The sequence below is a fragment of the Haliotis rubra genome, unplaced genomic scaffold (genome assembly GCF_003918875.1).
Source record: "Haliotis rubra isolate DU_JTF1 unplaced genomic scaffold, ASM391887v1 Scf599, whole genome shotgun sequence".
Lineage (NCBI taxonomy): Eukaryota > Metazoa > Mollusca > Gastropoda > Lepetellida > Haliotidae > Haliotis > Haliotis rubra.
This window is the reverse complement of record NW_025767300.1, coordinates 138,641-159,985: the sequence shown is the minus strand read 5'-3', so window position 1 is coordinate 159,985 and position 21,345 is coordinate 138,641. Positions and strand designations below refer to the sequence as shown.

The 21,345-nt window shown below is 37.0% G+C and overlaps 1 protein-coding gene across 2 annotated transcripts; it reads right to left on the bottom strand.

The window, feature by feature from the left end:
• Window positions 1–4: 4 nt before the first annotated feature.
• On the bottom strand, window positions 5–19,586 carry LOC124255229 (casein kinase II subunit alpha). 2 transcript variants are annotated; one of them, XM_046689072.1, is made up of 13 exons: window positions 19,379–19,586; window positions 18,997–19,210; window positions 13,482–13,593; window positions 12,488–12,589; window positions 10,822–10,872; window positions 10,475–10,534; window positions 10,105–10,188; window positions 9,786–9,896; window positions 9,252–9,353; window positions 8,683–8,783; window positions 7,232–7,380; window positions 6,827–6,913; window positions 5–4,457 (listed from the first exon to the last, which is right to left on the bottom strand). In XM_046689072.1, exons 2-13 carry the CDS (start codon window positions 19,089–19,091, stop codon window positions 4,357–4,359), a joined length of 1,155 nt encoding a protein of 384 aa, XP_046545028.1. In that variant the 5' UTR covers window positions 19,092–19,210; window positions 19,379–19,586; the 3' UTR covers window positions 5–4,356. The 2 variants fall into 2 exon arrangements, with proteins under 2 accessions (XP_046545028.1, XP_046545029.1); XM_046689073.1 differs by having other exon boundaries at window positions 5–371.
• Window positions 19,587–21,345: the final 1,759 nt, after the last annotated feature.

Here is a 21,345-nt window from a genome sequence, read left to right as displayed (position 1 = left end):
CATATTCTTTCGCAAGTCATTCATTTTATTTCATATGTATTAATCCATCTGACTGCAAAAATAGCTACTCTTATCATCACTCCACTCAGCTGAACAGCTGTGTGCACCAAGTTGTCCGAAGTTTATGTCAAGAGCTTCCAGCAATTCTGCAGTCACATGATCCTCAGTCAACCAATGGGCATCATCCAGCCACTTGCAACCGAGAGAACAAAGACAAGGAACAGACTGTTGTATTTGGTGCCGTGTCTGTCAAGCACACATCATAGCATGTGGCTAGGGGGACACAAGTTCAAGGTCAGATGTGACATCATACACAAAGAGTCGTGTGAGGAGTCGCACTCAAGCCACAGAATGCTAGCCCAGGCGGTTTTCTGTCGATAGAAAACTGAGTGAAAAGACAGTTGACTGTAACTTGCTGGGGATAGGCAGGGCAGACAATCAAAAACAGTCACATGCCATTTTTGCAACAATAACTTCAAGTGAATCCACAAAACTTGCTCACTTAATTATTTTACAACATGATAGGAACAAAATATGATACAGGTTTCGATCAAATAAATGCAAGAAAATACAAACCTCAGCACACAATGTATATGATGTACATGATAAAAGTCACAAGAAAACCCCACATGGGCAGGATCTGCTACAACAAATTTAATTAAAATAGTATAATTTTTTAATGCCTACAAAGAATGACGGTTAAAAATATATTTATTCAATGTTGAGACTGAACGCTGTCCAATCCATTTGGCAAAGCGTTGGCTAGTAGTTTTGGGAGGCACTATTCCAACGAAAGCTGTACACACACCGACAGATATTAGGACACATGAAACCAACTTTGACTATTTTGCTTTCCAAAAGTAACATACAATCTTTCTCCAACCAAAATGCATTCACCTTTATTGAGTATTTCACAGCAAATAAGTAAATGCTCGAAGTGTGAAAATTGAACTTCTCTTATGCCTTCAAAGAAACTATTTTTCTAGGAATATATTATTCCTTATCTGGTTAAAGGAAATATACTACTCAAATAAAATTAAGTTTATCATGTGACTATAGTTGTGTTCACGCCATATTAACTATAGGCATATGAACAAATTGTGTGTACTCTATTTTTAGTATATTAACTCACTATTGGGGTTTCATATACTTATATACAAAAATCACAGTTTTGGTATACTGATCTTTGATTGAATCGTCACAACCCTGGTGCCCCTTTTGAGAATACTGTGAGTATATTAAAACCAATAATCTGTAAAGATGTCTCTATACTGAATATCCCCAGAATTGTTTAGTTCAGCTGTGAAAATTAATGATGCAAGGCATTGGGTAGTTTGGGATTTCCTAAATGCTATGGGCAAAACATTGCCAGGTAAACAAAACTGCCATAGTAATTTTGTATTTCTTTCAAATCCCCATTGAAAGATATGGTTACTTAGAATAACTGCCATTACTAACTTGTTAACACAAAACAGAAACTAAATGTTGACTTTTATATTTCTAATGGTTATTAAGCATTGGACAGGAATAGGATGAGCCACAGATGAATGAGAATGTTAAGAGACTTTCAAATGTCAAATGCGACAGTTTTACAATGTGAGATCCTTTTTTGATTCACAACATAAGGTAGTGTAGCATTTATATATGTCATGTACGGTTTGGACAGTAAGGTGACTTTGAGACATTAGACAACCCCAGCGATGTTATGAAGATAACAAAATGCCAAACACACCTCATACAAACTGATTTCCAGACACAGGTTACGATTTGGAAGAACCATTTCTTATCACAAAACTAAACCTATGAAAATTAGTGAAACAAAACATTCTAGCATTTAAAAATATAATTGACTATAAATTACAAAACAATCATAGGATTTCTCTGCAAATACATGGTCGGTATCTTATACATACTTGGGCCCTTTTAACCAAGTTCCAATATTGCTGATAATCACAGAACCAAAGGGTTTAAATGTATTCAGAACTTAAAGCATTGAGAATTTAGACTTCGACAAATACAGACCCTGTGGGTCTATTGCTCAAATTTTGTTTAAGATTCAAGTAAGCTCATACATAAATAAATGAATGAATAAAAGCATACAATTTCAGTTAGCACAAACAATAGCTCAACACTAACACTGATTACCTTGTGACATACATCATTTATTCATTAGTCTAATGTTAACGACCAAACAGCAAATCATTCAATACGAGCATTTACATTTAGCTTACCTTGTGACATACTTCATATTTATTCTTGTCTTATGTATTACACTGTGAAACAAGCCATTCTCAACAAAGCCAATCACAGATACCCTACATGATATGCACGATAAACAATATCTGAACTAGTATACATAAAGGCATTTGAAAAGATCACCAAAGAGCCTATCTTGAACAGGAGGCACATCAACAGGATGCAGAATTACTATAAACTGTCCTCAACCTGAATGTAATTTAGTGGCGTCAAGCTTTCATTGTTGTGTCAAACTGGTTTCATGTGAAATAAGTTAATACGTTATTCTCAAACAAATTTTATTGTAACACATAAAACCCCTTTCATGTCATGAACTTTGACAGTTAAATCTACATTCTGTTTGAAAGTGTACAAACTGAATATGATCAATGGATGCCAGACAATGTCTTTGGCCTGGTGAGCTAAACATGAATTCCTGACTGATTCAGTAGACACACCACCTTTGATTCCAATCATCCCTTTCCCTGAAAACTTGATACTATACAGCTGTGAAAGAGAGATTACATTATGGTACAGTGAAAATGTAAATATCTGCCAAGTCATGTAATATCAATGACTGACTTAGACGGAAGAATATGAGGTAAGGCCATCATGACAGAAGCAATGAGAGATCTGGTTCCAATGGTCTGTGCTATTTCAAACCACAGTGACATACTTTTACAATCAATTACAAAAGCAAGGATAATATATAAATCTGTTTTTAATGTGTACATTACATATAAACTTACAATGTCTTAGGAATGACAGCCTGTAAATTATTTACTCATGAACACTCATACTCTATGTGGACACAAATATTCACTTGTAGAAGCTTCTCTTTATAAGACTAACTTAAGGTTGAAAAGCAAGTGGAAGAAACACAAATATGTACCGGTAATAAAGTATGTAATAACTTATCAGAATGACCAAGGTGACCAACAAAATTACGTTGTAGGTACAAGTCCAACAACTATTCACTGTGCATACAACTGACATGGGATTCATTTAGGTTTTTAATACCCTGCTTTGATATACTGACAAGTCACTTGATGAAGACTTGTCATATCCATATCTTACACAAGTGGGACGACAGCCATCACAGCTGCCAACCTTAAATAATGACTTAGACCAGGTATATGTATTAGTACAGATCATTCAGTTACACCCTTGTTACGTGCTACACTTGCCAGCAGGATACAAGTTGACAGTTATCAGCACTACATTGCCAGGAATGCAGCATCAATTTGCAACATAAAGTATTAGTTATGTCAAATGGCTGTTGCATAACCATCAACTGTGGAGCAGAAGTTGTACATGCTGATCCATGAGACTCAACACTGCTGCATGGCTAGCAGGCAGGCAGGCAGGCAGGCAGGCAGACAGGCTTGCAGCAGATGGAAGCACCAGCAACTGTAGGCATGTAGTGGTGTGCTGAAATAACACAAAAAGCCTGGCAGGCAGGCAAACAGGCACACCCTAATACTTCAACTGCTTTACCAATCTGCCGAGGACACATCTCATGCGATCATGCAAATTAATACAATGAGAGCTGAGGGGATACCAACATAAATCAATTGCCCAAATTTTCTGTAATATGAATTAACAATAGTCCAATGAATGGCATGATTCTTCATTGTCTGGGAGAAAATATGGTGGTGGCCTCACATTTGTTATCATATAGACTCACAAATAAGTTAAGTACAATTTGAGTCCACTGGGAACGCAGAACCACTAACCAACAAATACATTACAGTCTATGAGACGATCAGGGAGGACAAAAGATGATGAGGTTTGCTTAACAGTGCATGCAGCACTACTGAAATAACTGAGATGACACGGTGACAGTCTTTTTTTAATTCACTAAACCATCTTCCATCCATCCTATGAATGAAGCCCCAGTGCAAGTCACAAATTGAGTCAGTCAGTTTCGTATTCATCTGCAAGCTCTTGTAGGCCCACAGGCTTGCTCCCTCCCTCCCTCCTACCAATTCAATACAGGTGGCAGCAAGTGGGTGGGCAGGTAGAGCCCCACCCCCATAGGAAAGTCTGATGTCCCTCTTCATGTACTAGAGGGGTGGGGATAGTCAGGCGGGCGGGCAGGCAGGCAGGTGCTGCAGAAGTCTAGGTCTGCGCTGTGGCAGCAGTGTTAGGGAGGGGCGACATACTGGGAGTCATGACCGGTGAGCTGGACACACCCACAGCACCGCTGTTGACTGCTGGACCTGCAGACAGACAGACAGACAGACATGCCAGTCAGCCAGTACCAGACGGCACCAAGCAGTACTGACATGAGAACAGGACTCACTTGCCTGCTACCCACACCAACATAGCTGCAGAGATGTTGCCATAATACACAGGAATACTGCCAATTCTTATAGGCAGGGCTTTTAAAAAAAAATCTTCAGTTGAGGAGAGGGCAGTTTCCGAAAAGGGAGAATCACAAAATAAGAGCCATGCAAACCAATTATCTCCTTCAATACACATACTCCTTTCCACAACTGCAACCACCTCGTTATGTGTATTCAGATGAGATTTGTCAATGTGCATAGCATTCATTATCTTAGGGGCTGGACAAAATTGATGGAATAGTTAACTGTAATCAAGGAGGATCTTTTGTTAGTGTGCGGAATTTCATTCTATTAAGTATATGACAGTGAAAATTCAGCCATTCTCCATTGCAAATATTCTGTCCACACATCTAACAAAATAAAATATACAGAATTAAGCAGGGCCAAGCATTTCATAGATATAAAACAACTGTTCCATCTCTGCAGCTTTGTTGGACATAGTTTTAAGTATAACAAATGAATATCATGTCTTCAATACATATATTCTTTACACATAAAAATAGTTTGTCATTACAAAAATATATGACTTGATTTCATATTTACAGTTCTCACTGTAATATTGACATGATTTCAAATGAGATAATTGAAACTATTTCAAGTGGGGGAATGAAGCAAAAAATAGCAAAGTCCTGTGTCAATTACTCATAGCTCAACTTAGCAACATGTATAAACAGAGAAAGCAGAAGTTAGTATGCAGGACTGACAACTCAAGCTAGACATTTTTAATCTTAAAATATGATTTAAAGATACTAAAATTCAGGTCGAAAGAAAATGAAGAAGAAATATTCTAATATCAAAGCATGTACACAGTAAATATTCTGTTGAAAACTTTCTCCTGCCTCTGCTTTCTCAAAATCACATGACAAACATGCATGTTAACATGAGTGCATCATAATTCATTGAAATATGCAAGCTACTGCAATTCTATTCCTACTGATGAGTTTCAAATTGTGTGTATGTGAAGGTAGCATGAAAATGGATGTATGCTCGATAGTCTGCTCAAGGCTTGGACAGACAGAACTAAAGACAGCCAATAGTGAAAGGACAGTACAAACACTTAGCAAGGTTGACAAGCCATCAGAGCAAGCATCACTGGAGCAACTTATATCACCTTCCCAACCTCCTGCTGTGTCCATTAATTCATTTACAAGCAATTTACAAGCATGTCACACACACGCACACACAACTGCCTGATCTGACGAAGCAACAAACCTGTCATCCTGGAGAAGCCACTCGTTGACACACATTGTTACATCATTGACTATTCTAAGTGTTAATGATATCTGTACATGTAGACACGACTAGCATCAAGGGACCTTGTGGTGGACCAACTGTAATCTCACTCTTACGGCATTTAAAGTACCGTAAGCAATGTACAAATATTGACTCCAATCATGACAACTCCATACATTATATGACATCTTCAAAATGAATGCCATCAGTTGAAGCACTTCATCAAAACACAAGATATTTCATTCTGGTGGAGCACAATGTGTATTAAGTAGCTCTAACAGACTTTGCATCGTAACTGTTGAATGACTACGGATCACAGATAATTACTCCTGCTATGTGTTGTAGTACAAAAAAGCGTTGTGGCATGATACTTGAGTACATCCAGTTGCAGAACTGTGGATACATCATAATTTCACAGACAGCTGATATAACTATCATCAAAGTTGTAAACTTCATAGTTACATAACCATCACAACAATGGAATCGATGCAGCCTTCAACATACATGCCAGTATATACACTAATGCTGTACACCATCTCAGCTCTGATAAGGACACAACATCCATCAACTTAACATAGCACTTTTTGACTGGGTTGGAATACAATGGCAATCTTTCCATGCTTCATATGGCAAAAAAGAGTAATGTTGGGCAATTATTTCCAAACTTCATTCAATATTATTTAGTAAACTAAACTGAAAAATGTATATAAAATGAAACATTGTCTTTCAAAAACGGTCTTCAGATCTGCCACACAAGTTTCATTTATATGTGTCTGATCATATCTGCAAACATTTTTCTGAAGGTAAATTTCTCCTTTCCCAACACATCATTCTGGTAAGTGATGTGACTAGATGCACATTTTTGAAAACATGGTCAAAGAGCCAGAGACATGTTGAAGAAAGCCAGACTGTCAAGCCTTGAGCACCATGTTACGAGACAATGATTGTAGAAGGGTGAACTGCTCAAGTGCATGAATATGTTGTGTTCAAGAGCGGGGAACACAGTCTACCTCCGATCGTTGCCGCATTTGACACTGGTGTGGGAGAAGTGTGGCCTGACATGGAGGACATTCTACCCTGTTCCTTTACTATAGGATCTGAAACACATATATACCAACAGAGTGAGTCACTGTTATCAATACATAATGGCCCTACGACCTAGTTCAAAAATATGTTGCTGGGTATCTATTCTGATTTTAATCTTAAACTCCTAAATTTACAATTGCATTGTTAACTTAAACAAGCCCCATATAAAAGACTAGGATGAATCACCACTATAACAGCTGCCAAACAGCACTGACTTCTGATATCATTAACAATGTCTGTTCATGTTGGAGTGTATTATCATGATTATGATAGTTTGCTATATCTAAGACCTGCTACTGCGCTGGATGAGAATTAGGGATGAAACTTACAAAAGTATGGATGATCCATGGCTTCTCTAGCTGTAAGCCTCTCTTGATGGTCGTAGCGCAACAACTTGTCTAGGAAGTCCAAAGCTTCAGGACTAACTAAATGTTGGTTTTCACTGTGGACAAACCTCTCCCATCGTTTCCTTGAATGCCTGCAAATGGAATGAACACTATTTTTTTTGCAAGATAAATACAGAAATACACCAACACAGGCCTCAAGGACATTTCATAGAAGAGGGAAAGATGTCCTATATGCATGCAAATTTATATTTATGTAGGTTCAGTGAGATTTTGAAAGAGCTTTACACATAATATTTCATTTTTTTTCTTCTATAATCACAAAACAGTAATTTTGCAACAAGCATCATGAAACTAAAAAATCAATTAAGTCAAGAGGAGCACTGAATACACTCAGTAGGGAAGGAATACTTAAGGCCAACATACAGTCAAGTCTTGTTAATCCGACATCGTCCGTTGCACAGCAAATGTCGGATTAAAGAGAATGTCGGATTAACAAGAATGTCGGATTATCAAATTCTGAGTACAGATCACGTTCATGGTCAAAAACAGGACTATCATGATTCATATTAAGTGTGTGTGTAATTGGTGGTGGGAATCGACCTCTTAAGCCATAATCGATTATTGACTTTAGATCACACGTTGTACAGCTAAACAATACGTACGTCAAGATATTTGTGTGTGTGAAAACTGAGAAAGTAGAACTCCAGATCTACGTGTCGACTTCGATGCAGAAATCAGAGTATCGATCAATCTATCTATTTCCAACATTGTTCGTGAATTCGATGAGTACTGAGTCTTTCGCAAATACAAAATGTTTTCATGAAGCGAACACGAGCGGGGAAGCAGGCATTTTGTTGAGTCTTGTCAGCCATTCAAACTGATTGTTTCGATCACATGTTAATAAATATTCTTGAGAAGTATTCATTGTTTTCAAAACCAATTCATATTTTCATTAAACATTTACGAAATCTTCATCAATGCTTGCATTTAAACATGGGTCTAAACAATAAAATGACCAAACGTCTGCTTCCTCGGGAAGCTATCAAAAGACTTGACTTCCAGTTTTACGGCAGTTATACGATGTTCATCAGATGGCAGAATTTGTGTTCATAATCCTCATTGCTCCTCGTGTATCATAACATCTTCAGTGACACGTGGCAGTGTATTCACGGGTAATTGATCACATGCGTTGCTAATCTCAATGTCGGATTAACAGGACTAATTACTAAGTGATTACGACAGTCGGTTGTAATTTGGGCTGTCGGAGTCAGAACGCGGGACTGTCGGATTAACGAGATTCCATTTGTTACCAACAAAAGTGTCGGATAAAGCCGATTGTCGGATTAACGAGACTTGACTGTATTCAGGTTACTGTCTGGCATGAGCTATCACACCATGTAGTGGTATGACAAAGCACATGTTAAACAACTTACCTTCCCAGAATATCGTTAAACCTTGGGTCTAATTCTACCTGGTACTTTTCAATATATGCATACAAGTCATCTGTTCCTAAAACCTTTGCAATTCTCACCAACTGCAAATAAACAAACAAAATCATAGGTCAAGTACAGAAGCATTAGTGGAAATTAAGTGCAGGGTATTTTCATAATGTATGATTTGTCTGCATACCAGATACCTATTTGTAAAGAGTTATTAATGACATCTTAAAACACTAACTGAACAAAGAAGCATTAAACAGGAAGTCATAAATATCATGGATATTTAAACAACTAAAATTGCTACATGAATTGTTGTGAACATACTGAATTAGAAACTAATTTTTTTTTATCCACTCACCATGACAACCAGGCACCAAACTGGCCTTTATTATTATTTAATTTCTCAAATGATCAAATATATTCCACCTACAAGGTAAAAGAGATGTCTTGAAATTCAAACTTACATTTCAAAATGGATATAAATTTTTCCACAGCATGTTGTATCATTGTGGAAAAGACAGTGTTCTTGCCTCCTAAGCTAATGGTAACATGAAAACGCTCACCTGATCATAATTGTCATGACCATGAAAGAAAGGTTCTTTTCTGAAGATCATACTGGCAAACATACACCCTAGGCTCCACATGTCTAGAGAGTAGTCATACATCTAAAAAACAAACAAACATAATGTGTTGTGACTTCATATGTGGGGTGAACAAAATGATTACTGGCACCACTGCACACAACTATCATTTTTCACCACAGATTGAACACTGCCACTATAATGGACACAAAATGTGTAAATCCCCTTGTCTGACGGCTGAACTTTAACTAAATCAATTTCCGTTTTCATCTTGTCAACCAGTAAGTCTGCATAACTTGGCAAGGTACTGCCTATCCTCAGTGTTGCTTAAACTACAGTAAGCAACATACCCAGCCCCAAGTTAAGTCAGCTTATACAAGCTTTGTGTTACACTATTTCCAGTCTTTGTTTTTGAGGAAATTACACCAGCAACTGTAACTATAACATACATTCTGACTGGATTTCTGACCTGTTTCAAATCCCTGATGTGTGTATTAGAAAAGCATCAGTACATACCTGATAATCTAACAACAATTCTGGACCTTTGAAATATCGAGAGGCTACTCGTACATTGTACTCCATTCCTGGGTGGTAGAACTCAGCTAGGCCCCAATCTATAAGGCGTAGCTGAAATAGCAAGAGGGTATGTCAGCACAAAAATAACTCACTGTCAAATAATCATCTTGCAAAAGTACAGCTACATCAATCAAAACCGGATCAAATTAGTAAGATCAAACATATATCTAGTACAGTTAGCATTAACTCAAAATCAATTAGCTGGAAGTCAAAAGGATAGGAGAAAGCAAACTTCTATGGTAATGGTGTTGGCTCTTACCTTTCTGTTTTCATGATCTATCATGACATTGTGAGGTTTCACATCTCGATGCATGATCCCCATACTGTGGCAGTAATCAAGGGCCTGAAGCAAAACAAATAATCAATTATTATTTTACACTGGAAGGCAAGAGCATAACAATAGCTACATTTCCATCAAAACATGATCAAACAAATGGTTTATCCTCATAAACAAGGGCACATTTTGCATGTTATTGCTTTCCTGCTGGGTCACAATACACACTTCATATCACTAAAGATACTTCACAACAAATATCAAGGAATTCACAACGCTGATTGGAAGATTTCCAACATTACCGGTACCTCTATCACCTGCCAAAATTTACAACGATGTAAAAATATTAACTTACCTTTAACAATTCATATAAATAGAACCTTATATCATAGTCTGTGAACGTCTGGTACAATTGCTGAAAAGTAAAAGAAAATCCTTACTTAGTGCCAACACAAATTCAATAACACCTTCAAATAGTCATAAACAAGTGTATGGTTGTGACTAAACCAAAAGTATCCTATCAGGCAATGGCATATGCGACCAAATTGTTGGGGATTTTGGGGGTACAAAATCCACCAATCAATAGTTACTGATGAAAGTAACTTTCTTATCTTATAACGTTTCAACACAAGCCTGGTGCTTCGTGAATTTCATGCAAGTTTTCAAATTTGCCCATTTGAAAAGAATATGAGAAGACATTACCTTGAAATCTGTGTTGTTCACATGTTCAAATATAAGAGCTGGTGTTCTGGACTGCAATGAAACAACAAAAAGGGTAAGCATGACAATACTCAGAATGTCCATGACTTGAATTGAAATGAAATGGGGTCTACATAATCAACAAGTAGCCAAACTTATATATAGGTTTATGTTTAAATATGGAGTGAGTGAGTTTAGTTTTACGCCGCTTTTAGCAATATTCCAGCAATATCACGACGGGGGACACCAGAATGGGCTTTACACATTGTACCCATGTGGGGAATCGAACCCGGTCTTCGGCTTTACACATTGTACCTACCCCACTGCCCTGTTTAAATATGGAAATATATGCAACCACTGATTTAATTCGGGACACTGTGTCTGGCGACTTAAACTTTTACCAGTCATGAATGAAATTTGCCGGTCATATCCTATTACCATACTGTAAGTATCATTTTAAAGTGCCTGGGTGTCAGCACACAATTTCACTCTAGTGTTTTTCTGTCGGGCTAGCAAATTTGTATATCACACTGTACCGGTGTCCAGTTGACTTTCTAATGTTAATTATGTTGTTTACTTAAAGAATCAACAAGAAAACGTCCGGTATAGTGGACAAATGATCAGGGCAAGTTATTTTACACGTGCCAATGTACCGGAGTACACTAGCAATTTTAAAGTTATTTCCACCCCTGCGATTTTCAGGTATATACCGGAGAACGGAAACACTGAACATAATACAATATGTCCAAGAGGTTCAATACTTTAACTATTAGTAGCAGTCTCCTGATTACCACATTCAGAATAACACAATTTAACCACAAACTTAGATCTAAAAGTGAAAGTTATTGTACATGCAGATGGTATCCATTGCAGTAATGTGATTGGCTGCCTTAGGTCACATGCTTGATTTAGACCAATCATGATCCTTATAAAAGATTGAGGGGAAAAAAAGAAAAGAAAAGAAAAGCAATCTTTATCCAATAAAATCGCTTGCTACAACTGTGAAAATACTCCTGGCAAGGTTGGGATGATATTATTGATGTTCAGAGCTTTTGACCAATACCCAACTTCAAACAAATCTTCTCGAGTGTCATTTATACAAAGCTTTGAAAGCAGAGGTATTTCCGGGTGTTGCCTCATGTTAGGGAACAGAAAGCCACTGTTATCGGGAAACAGGCGACCATACATTTTATTAAAAAACTTTAGTAATAAGTTTTTGATTACATAAACATAAAAACATAAAAGAAATAGGTATATTCAAAGGGGTTTCTGCTTCCTCAATGGTTTATCTATCTGGAACTTATGAATGTGTAAGCTTGCAATTTCATTAAAAATAAACTTAGTTTAAGTTGTGGTTGTATTATTTGATTAATGTGATAAAAATATAAGTTATATTATTAGGATTAGACCTTTCAAATTGTGTAAGACATGTAGTAACAATGTTTTACAAGCTGATATTTTCATTGATAAATGTAGGCTACATCTATTATCTCAGAGTCTCTGGGAATTCAGTGTCATGAAAGTAAGAGCTTCTGGTTGACTGGTGAAGCCCCAACTGTTTCAAATTACTTAACCTGTAAGTCCACAAACATTTCTTAGTGTTTGGGACTCCAAAGCAGTAAAACAATAATGATGCACATTATCAATTTGTTTTATACTAAAAACTCACCACAGGGTCTTTGACAATAGCTAGGAGAGTGATAATATTTGTTCCTCCTCTCAAGTTCTCTAAAATCTTAATTTCTCTTTTGATTTTCTTTTTCTTCACAGGCTGAAATTATAAAAGAAATTTGTATTGAATGATACTTGCATGAATAAGTACAACATGGTAATTGTATGTCATGTCACTCTGAAATATGAGGAACATAAAATACTTCTTTGTTTGATCCACAAAACACATTTTTTCTAATGAAAACATTAAACATAGCAAAACATGAAGTCAGTATTAAAATATCAGTCAAGAGAAGCATGCAACCGTCATTTGGTAGCCTTAGAATTGAAGGACCCCTGTGAAAAATTAATTACATTGCTTGATTGTTGTGTAATGCTGCATTCAGCAATTTTCCAGCTATGTGACAGAGGTCTATAAATAATCAGGTGAGTGAGTGAGTGAGTGAGTTTAGTTTTATGCCGCACTCAGCAATATTCCAGCTATATGGCGGTGGTCTGTAAATAATCGAGTCTGGACCAGCCAATCCAGTGATCAACAGTATGAGCATCGATCTGCGCAAATGGGAACTGATGACATGTGTCAACCAAGTCAGTGATCCTGACCACCCGATCCAGTTAGTCGCCTCTGAAGACAAGCATGGGTTACTGAAGATCAATATTCTAACCTGGACCTTCATGGGTTATAAATGATCAGGTCTGGACCAGACAATGATATGATTGACATCATAAGCATCAATCTATACAATTGGGATAGACGGCATGTGTCTACCAAGTCTGAGAGCCTGACCACCCCTATCCTGTTGGTTGTCCCTTACTGAATTGGGTTGCTGAACATCAATCTCAACCTGGATCTTCACAGGTCATAACAATAACAACAGTTGATACAACATTCAACTAAAAGATCAAAAACTCTTTACAGCAGCATCAAAGTGGGTTACACTGGTTCAACTGTTGTCTACAGACATCCAAATGAAATCTAAGTTATTACTTACTTTGAGAATTTTTATCACACACTTCTCATTGTTTGTGATGTTGATAGCTTCAAACACCTCACTGTACTTCCCTCGTCCCAGTTTACGTACAATTTGGTAGTCATCTTGATTACTGTTAAAAAAGATTAAACATATCAAAACTGGTCTCTCATAATTGAAAACTGACACAAATAATTTCTGATCACAACTCTACTGGAACTCAAAATTCCTCCAGAAAGATAAAGTAAAAAGATTAAATCATTTACTTCTCTTTTATATTTCTTTAGGAACCAGTTCATATAGTGATAGATTGATGATGGTTGAGGAATTGATGTCTTTCACAATGTAGATTTACCTCAAGTACCATTTCAATATTAGGTTTTTTTGGTCAAGAATGATACTGTTTTCATATATTGTAGGCGAGATTTCAATCCAAAATCACTCATACTCATTGCAAAGTAATGGAAATTGAAAATGACAATTCTTTTGAATCACTGCCTGCCTATCCTTGAGAACATAAGGAGAGTGGCTGTAAAAATCTTCAACCTTGTCTTCAAAGTAACTTATCAACTCTACTTACCTTCAATTGAATTGAATATTTTCTATAAAATAAGTCCTTGGTGGTGACAATTTGAGACATCTGATTACTACATGCGGTTCATTTTCCAATATCATCAATATTTCATGAAACAAACAACAGTTACTAGTATTTTAAAAAGAGGAGATTAATTACATACAATTACAATTGTACCTATCAGTTTTTAAAGTACACATACGACTTATCCAGAACATACTGAAGAGAAAGTGAGGCTGCCAACTGACCAGCCAAATTGTTGAATAATAAGTTCACATCTGACTGGCCAAAATTATGTGCATCATTCATTTCATGGGGTTGTTTGCTCAGGATTCATCAGATGTGGCATCTTTAACTCTTAAACTCCTGGTTAAGAGGGTTTGATATATCAACATTCATCACAGTAATGACACAATTGGCAATTTCCATGGTACACTAAGCCAAAACTTGTAGTCAAAACACATAAGAATTATGCGAACGCATTCTAAAATTACACTGTAAAGAATTTAATACAGTAGAAGCTGTCAAAACCGGCAAGTTGTCAACACCGGCATAAAATTTCAGTCCTGTCCGTGGCTAGTACATTTATCATCATTTAAAAGCTCTACAATCCGGCAGCTGTCAATTCCAGATCTCGGCACAAAATGAGCCGCCCGAATATGTGTTTACACAGTAATCGGCGCTGTCTAATCCGTCTATTTCTTCAGTCCCGGTGAGTGCCGGTTTAGGCAGCTTCCACTGTATATGAAATTTCAGTTTTACAAAACTCAGAGGTACAGGGGAGATGGCTACGTTGACACTTGCGTATAACACTGGATCGAATTTCTACATGAACTTATTATAAACACCATAGCTGGGATCATGCTTGTGAAGTTTCAAATTCAGAAAAAATTGTTTTAAACATAAAAAGTTCATGATGAATGGAACAGGGAACAGGTAACAGAGAAGATAACAAAACAAACTGTCCTTCTGGATAAAAATACTGAAGAGCAAACCATCCAAGATCCAATGACACATTAAATTCAGTGATCCAGTGTCAATTGCACCAACCTAATGGACAGATCACATCACCACATTGGTTTGTTTTTTTACGGAAACCTTGAGTCAACCTTGCTTGTTACAGAAACATACATCATAAATGAAAAGTACTAGTCGCAATGGTGTATTGTTTTTGTTATATATCAAACTGATATATTCATAACATGTAACTCATAATATACCAAGTGCTATCTTTTTCATTATTTTAAACATGGATAGTAACGTCACTCATAAAACTATTACTTCTGGTGTCATAATAGTTAGAAACATTTTATCGTCTGATCATTGATTCCTTTAGGCATTAAATTAGATATTTTTTCACAATAAATCATTGAAAGACATGGTAAAACACAGAGAAACTGTTGTAGTTGTTTGCTATTTATAAATAGAGGATATTATATGACTGACTGAGTTTGGTTTTACGCTGTTTTTAGCAATATTCCAGCAATATCACGGCGGGGGACAACAGAAATGGGCTTCACTCATTGTACCCATGTGGGGATTCAAACCCGGGTCTTCAGCGTGACGAGCCAACGCTTTAACCACTAGACTACCCCACCGCCCCGGATATTATATGAGTGCCAATGTCATACTATGTTTACGACACAAGTGCCTAAATGTTGGTATTTCCCGAGCGAGAGCGAGGGATATGCTGATATTTAGGCACGAGTGTCGTAAACATAGTATGATATGGGCACGAATATAATATTCTGTTTATTACCGAAGTCGTCAAATTGAGGAAAATAAATCCAAATCTACTTTCAAACATAGGCTGGCTACCCACTGTGCCACATGTAGAACGCAACGTCACTGAAGAAACGTGACGTCATAGCCTTGTTCATGACGTCACGTCACCATGACAAAGTGATGTTTGCCCTAGGGCATCATATGAAAAATATGAACCCCGATATGTTCGCCCTCATAGGTATAAAGATTTTTATTGTTATGTGACAATCAAAATTTCTGCATCTAAGATTTTTTCTGCATACAAAAGAATAAAAGTACAAGAGAAATCTTAAATCATGATGTCTAGTAATGTTTCATTGCAAAATTTGCAATGTTTTTGATTTACTGTAAGTTTACCTGAAGCCATATGAAATATTAGCATGATTAGTTTGATGAAAGTACATTTAAGTTTCCATCACAATCTGTCATTGACAAGGACTAAGAAGGTATTTTTTGTGTAATGACAAATCAATTATTAAACATGGAGAGGGATTTTTTCCCCCCACAACACACCTGCACATATATATAGTCAAATACTGACTTAAGATGCATGTCCATTAGGGCTGCAATGAATCCACTATGAGGTGAATACGATACATATCAGGAATACAGGGTAATGAACCAAAAATTAGTTTTATACGAATACTATAACAAGTCGGCAATCGATATGTTGCTCACAATATTCATTGTAACAGTAACAAAAGTATTTTTTTTACATGTATTGACCAAGTTGACAGTGTTTATTTATCATTACAATGACCAGTGATCACATTAGTCAAATTTGATATTATCCTGCCTATCTTGGATATACTACTGTATATTACTGTAGATAAGCCAAGCTCATAGATAAGTCGATCCCCTAACTTGACCCTTAAAATCAGTGTCAAAATGGTATGTTTCATACCTACCACGATGGGGTCCTAATCGCGGCCAACTCAGATCACAAGACAACTGGCAGTTACCGGTAATCTTGGATGTAAAACGTAAGTATGTTTGGTGAGAATAGTATCTAATAAAGATTTTACTGGCCCCTCCTAACGTGGGAATCTTGTGTTTGTTTTATTTTGAATATCATAATGGTCACTGTTGGTATCAACAACAAGACATAAATTTTACTCGCAATGTTAAAACAGAATGTTTACATTAATTGCAGTGAAATTATGTATTCCCCACCCCACCCACCCAAATAATTAATAACTTTGTCCCGCATTATTCACAGCAATCACTAGCATATTGCGTCTACTCATGTCTCGAAATGAAGTGTAGTTGACAGAAAATGGATACGCGTACATATTTTGTTTTGCCAAAGGTCATATTTAGTGAACCTGGACGATCACATGTCAAGAAACTGTTTTCAAGGTGGAAATAGCAAGATCGCTTGAAACCACATCAGTGACATGTCAAATTGTTCCATGCATAAAAACTATCCAGCAATACACCAGAAAGTTGTCACATAACCTTAGTTATGATTATAAATATTTCACATTTATAGAGCAAAACCTGCAATTAAAATGTCACAGTACTAGCATATATTTCTTGTTATTTAATAATAATTTCAGATACTATATTCTTAAGATCACTGCATCAGAATTCATCTCGTTATAACATTGGTACGTTTTAACTAAATCACTGGTAGCGGAATGTGCACACTGCACAGCTGATTGCTATTTCCGGCGTTTTATACGAGACAATTTCCTATCCTGTTCCTATCCTGTTCCTTTGTGCAGGTGAATCAGAACCCTGAATCATTTGTTTTAAAATTCCAGATAGCAAAGATGGGATATTGAAGGGGAGAAATATAAACTTAAGGGCACTGTGCAGATTCTGTTATCTATAGCCAAACAGGAAATACTAAAGAACCGACAAGCTAGTTCATAAACAGTTTGTTATTAATCACTTGTTATCAGACCAATATACATATACTGTAATGAATTGTATGTATTTCTAACTTCTATATAGATGTAAACAAACCTTTGCACCTAGTACTTTCTGCTTGTGGGAAGGAACACATTTCTTACTATTGCATTGTTAAACCCTATGTCTACTCACCAGCAAGCCGTAATTACCTGATTTCACATGTTAGTTATCAAATATTTAAAAATCAAAGTTTATTCTTATTACATGTTTGGTAAAACTATAAGAAAAAGTGGTCAGTTTTGGTGATTTTAAATAGATGGAGTCAGTCTCTGCTGTACTGAGAAATACTGCTGCCTGCCAGTAAATTACATGTGATTTTGCATTTAGAGATCATGTGCTGTATTGCAATATTTGCAAAAATGTTTAATGCATTGCTATACATATGACAATATATTACAAACAATTTTATCATCTGTCATTAGGTTATGAACCTGAATAAAACCAAACTTCCTTTGGACAATATTGACAAATTCCGATTTTGTTGGATGTTTATGTATTAATACTACACTACATATCAGAAACTGGTCGCTGTTTAGTCTTTTTATCACAGCAGCTAATTTCAAAAATTTATTCCTTGTAATGGACATATGTTATGAATACTTTTAAAACAATGAAGATGTACATAATTTGGCAAAAATGAAATATACCAGTATTTTTCAAACAGATTCATGTAATGCATTCATTTTTTTAGTATTTTATAACATTGGTATACTTTGCTATGACTCAGTATTACACAGAAGGTTTCGGCATGGTGACAGCCTGAGGAAAATTAGAAAAACTGAGAAAGATGGAAAGTTTCAATGGCACTCTAAGACTACATGTGGTGGCAGCATAACCATAAAATATGGTGATAACTGTCTGGCAGCCAGTACCTCTGTTGCAAAAAGGACAAATGTGCAAATGATTTTTTATGAAAAGGTAGGTATTATGTATTGTTAGCAAATATGGGTGTTTACTGAAATCATAATGTAAACATGCATTTACTTTGGTGCCACAGATTCTGTTAACATGGAGGTACATCCTTGGTTACTCTTGTTTTGATATTGCAGAGTACCAGATATTAGGAATGAACCTGGTGTTTATTTGGAAGTTGTCTTTACCCATTTCAAGAAAACATTTACATATTTTATAGGATTATCTGACAAGTTGGAACCCATGTCCATCACATATTCTGTCATTGACAAAACATCTTCTGGCACAGAAATACTTCATAAATATATGTCCATGCACGTAGTGTTATAACTGAGTGATATCAGGTTACTTGAACCAGATTAAACTTACCCCCATTCTACAACATGAGATTCATAATCCCAATATTCTCTTGGTTTGTGAGTGTTGATATCTGCATACACTCTGGCTCGGCTCGGGAGCGGCATTCTCTCACACCTATGAATGCCGCGTCTGTAGCCACAACGTGTTCCCCCAGCTCCAGTAACGAGAGCTTTCCAAACGCTCGGGAACCGGCGAAGGATAGCTTACTGCTAATCAAGATTTCCTGAAATGTGTAACAAAGCTTAGGTTCACAGAGAAGTCGATTATTCAACGACGGTCACATATCCACTTCAACAATACAGGAATACCGCGAAACAATGAACCGACAAATTTATGACAGCACCGCGTAAAATGCTTTCTCACAAGTCCGTATAGGCACATGCAGTCTTACCTTTGCCGACTGCACTGTTTCATATAACACATAGAGGAAAGCGGTAGACCTTCTTGAGAACGTCACATTTGTTTTAAGTTATTTTCTCCCAGTTCAGAAAACCAGAAACGATGATTTAGGCCAGTAAAAGCAAATTTGTTTGATACATTTCTCAGGAATTTCGGCACAATATGGCGGCCGTCTTTCTACCGCTGACCGAAAGAGAGGCTCTTGTTTTCACAGTTTCCGGTTATTTCGTGCGATTATCTCCCCTGAGAATAATAGGGGAATCAATCGTGTTAAATTTATTAAGCGCCAGGCCGATGCCAGCAAAATACGTGTAATATTCCCGCGAACGAACAAACATGAGCAGTAATTTCAGGATAAAATTCGAGAAATAAATTTGTAAATTCCCAACGGAAGTGTCTCTACATAATCACCGTTTTAATATTATTTACTATTAGCTGTATATATATGTGAAAAGGAATGCACAATCTTAGAAGATATAATACAACTGTATGATGAAAACACAACCAGAGCGCATTTTCGAGTAACGTGAGGTCCTATACTAAAATTCCTGGATCCGCCTATGTGACGTCAGTGAGGTAAACAACACGAGTGTGCACCAGGCGCTACATGGATACGGCGCGATGTGAATATACCTTCTTATTACTTGTAAATATCTGGAATAACTTTGCCATATAGGTTAGGGACAACTGATACACTAAGATAGTCTGTATTTCACCAACTTATTGCACATCTTTATGACAAGTCCGAAAATATTATCGTATATACCTTAACACTGTGAAGGAAAGTATACTATATGTATGCATGTGCTTCTGTGCTGTATACCGTATGTTGACATCCATGTATATGGGTTGTAATACGTAAAGTATACTGGTATATGTTGTTAATGTGGTCTGCACTGTATGTTCAGGTGTTTAATTGCTTGTTTAGCGCCGCGCTCAGCAATATTCCAAGCATCTGACAACGATCTGTTAATAATCTAATCTGGCACGGACAATCCAGTGATTGGCACCACGAGCATCGATCTACGCAATTAGGAAGCGACAACATTTAAACGAAGCTGGCCACCCAATCTACGTAGCCCTTTACGACATGCATGGGTTGCTGAAGATGAATTATATATTAGGTTGAACAAAATAAGTTAGGAATCATGAATGTAGATATGTTTATGAAAAGACGTGCCTGCAGTCTTCGCCACAAAAATATAACCGCAAATATTCATTTAATATAATCCCAAATATTATGCGCATGTCTGCATATGGTTTTATTTATACATACATACATACATACATACATGCACGCGTGCGACTATTCCATTCACAACGTGTTATGAATTTCGTGCGAAAACGCCAATATCGAGAAGGCGTTTTTCATGATGTGCACGTGAAAATGGTCGGGGTAAAATCGAAATTTAATACGAAACGTGAAAGTGTGTAGCTCTACATCTCAGTGAGAAAACCAAGCTAGAAGTTGTTCTGCTATTGTTTTAAACTCAGTTAAACGTTTTTTGACACGCGGCGTCGTGCAGTTGGCATGATAAAAGTTGGAACATGGCATTGTGACACGAGCCCTTAACGTTTCAGTCAGTAACAAGCAGGGCCTAGATTTTCGAAGCTCTCTTAATTAAGACAGGTCGTAAGAAGTTATGTCAACAGTTAAGATAATCTTAGCGCTACCATAAGAGAGATTTTCGAAACGCTCGTAAGTCCGTCGTAAGGTCAAGCTAGATACGACAGCTGTCGTAAACCGCATCCAGGGAATCCCCGATGACGTCACGGAATTCCCCTATGTAAACAGCAGACGTCAACAGGGACACCAAATGAACCGATACGCTGGATTGCACAATGCCGTGCATATCCGCCAGCTCAGACTGGAAACTGCCTTTGGCAAGAAAGCGGAGGGTAACCATCACCAAACCAAACCAGCCTCAACAAGAGATAGGGGCGGTGGGGTAGCCTAAT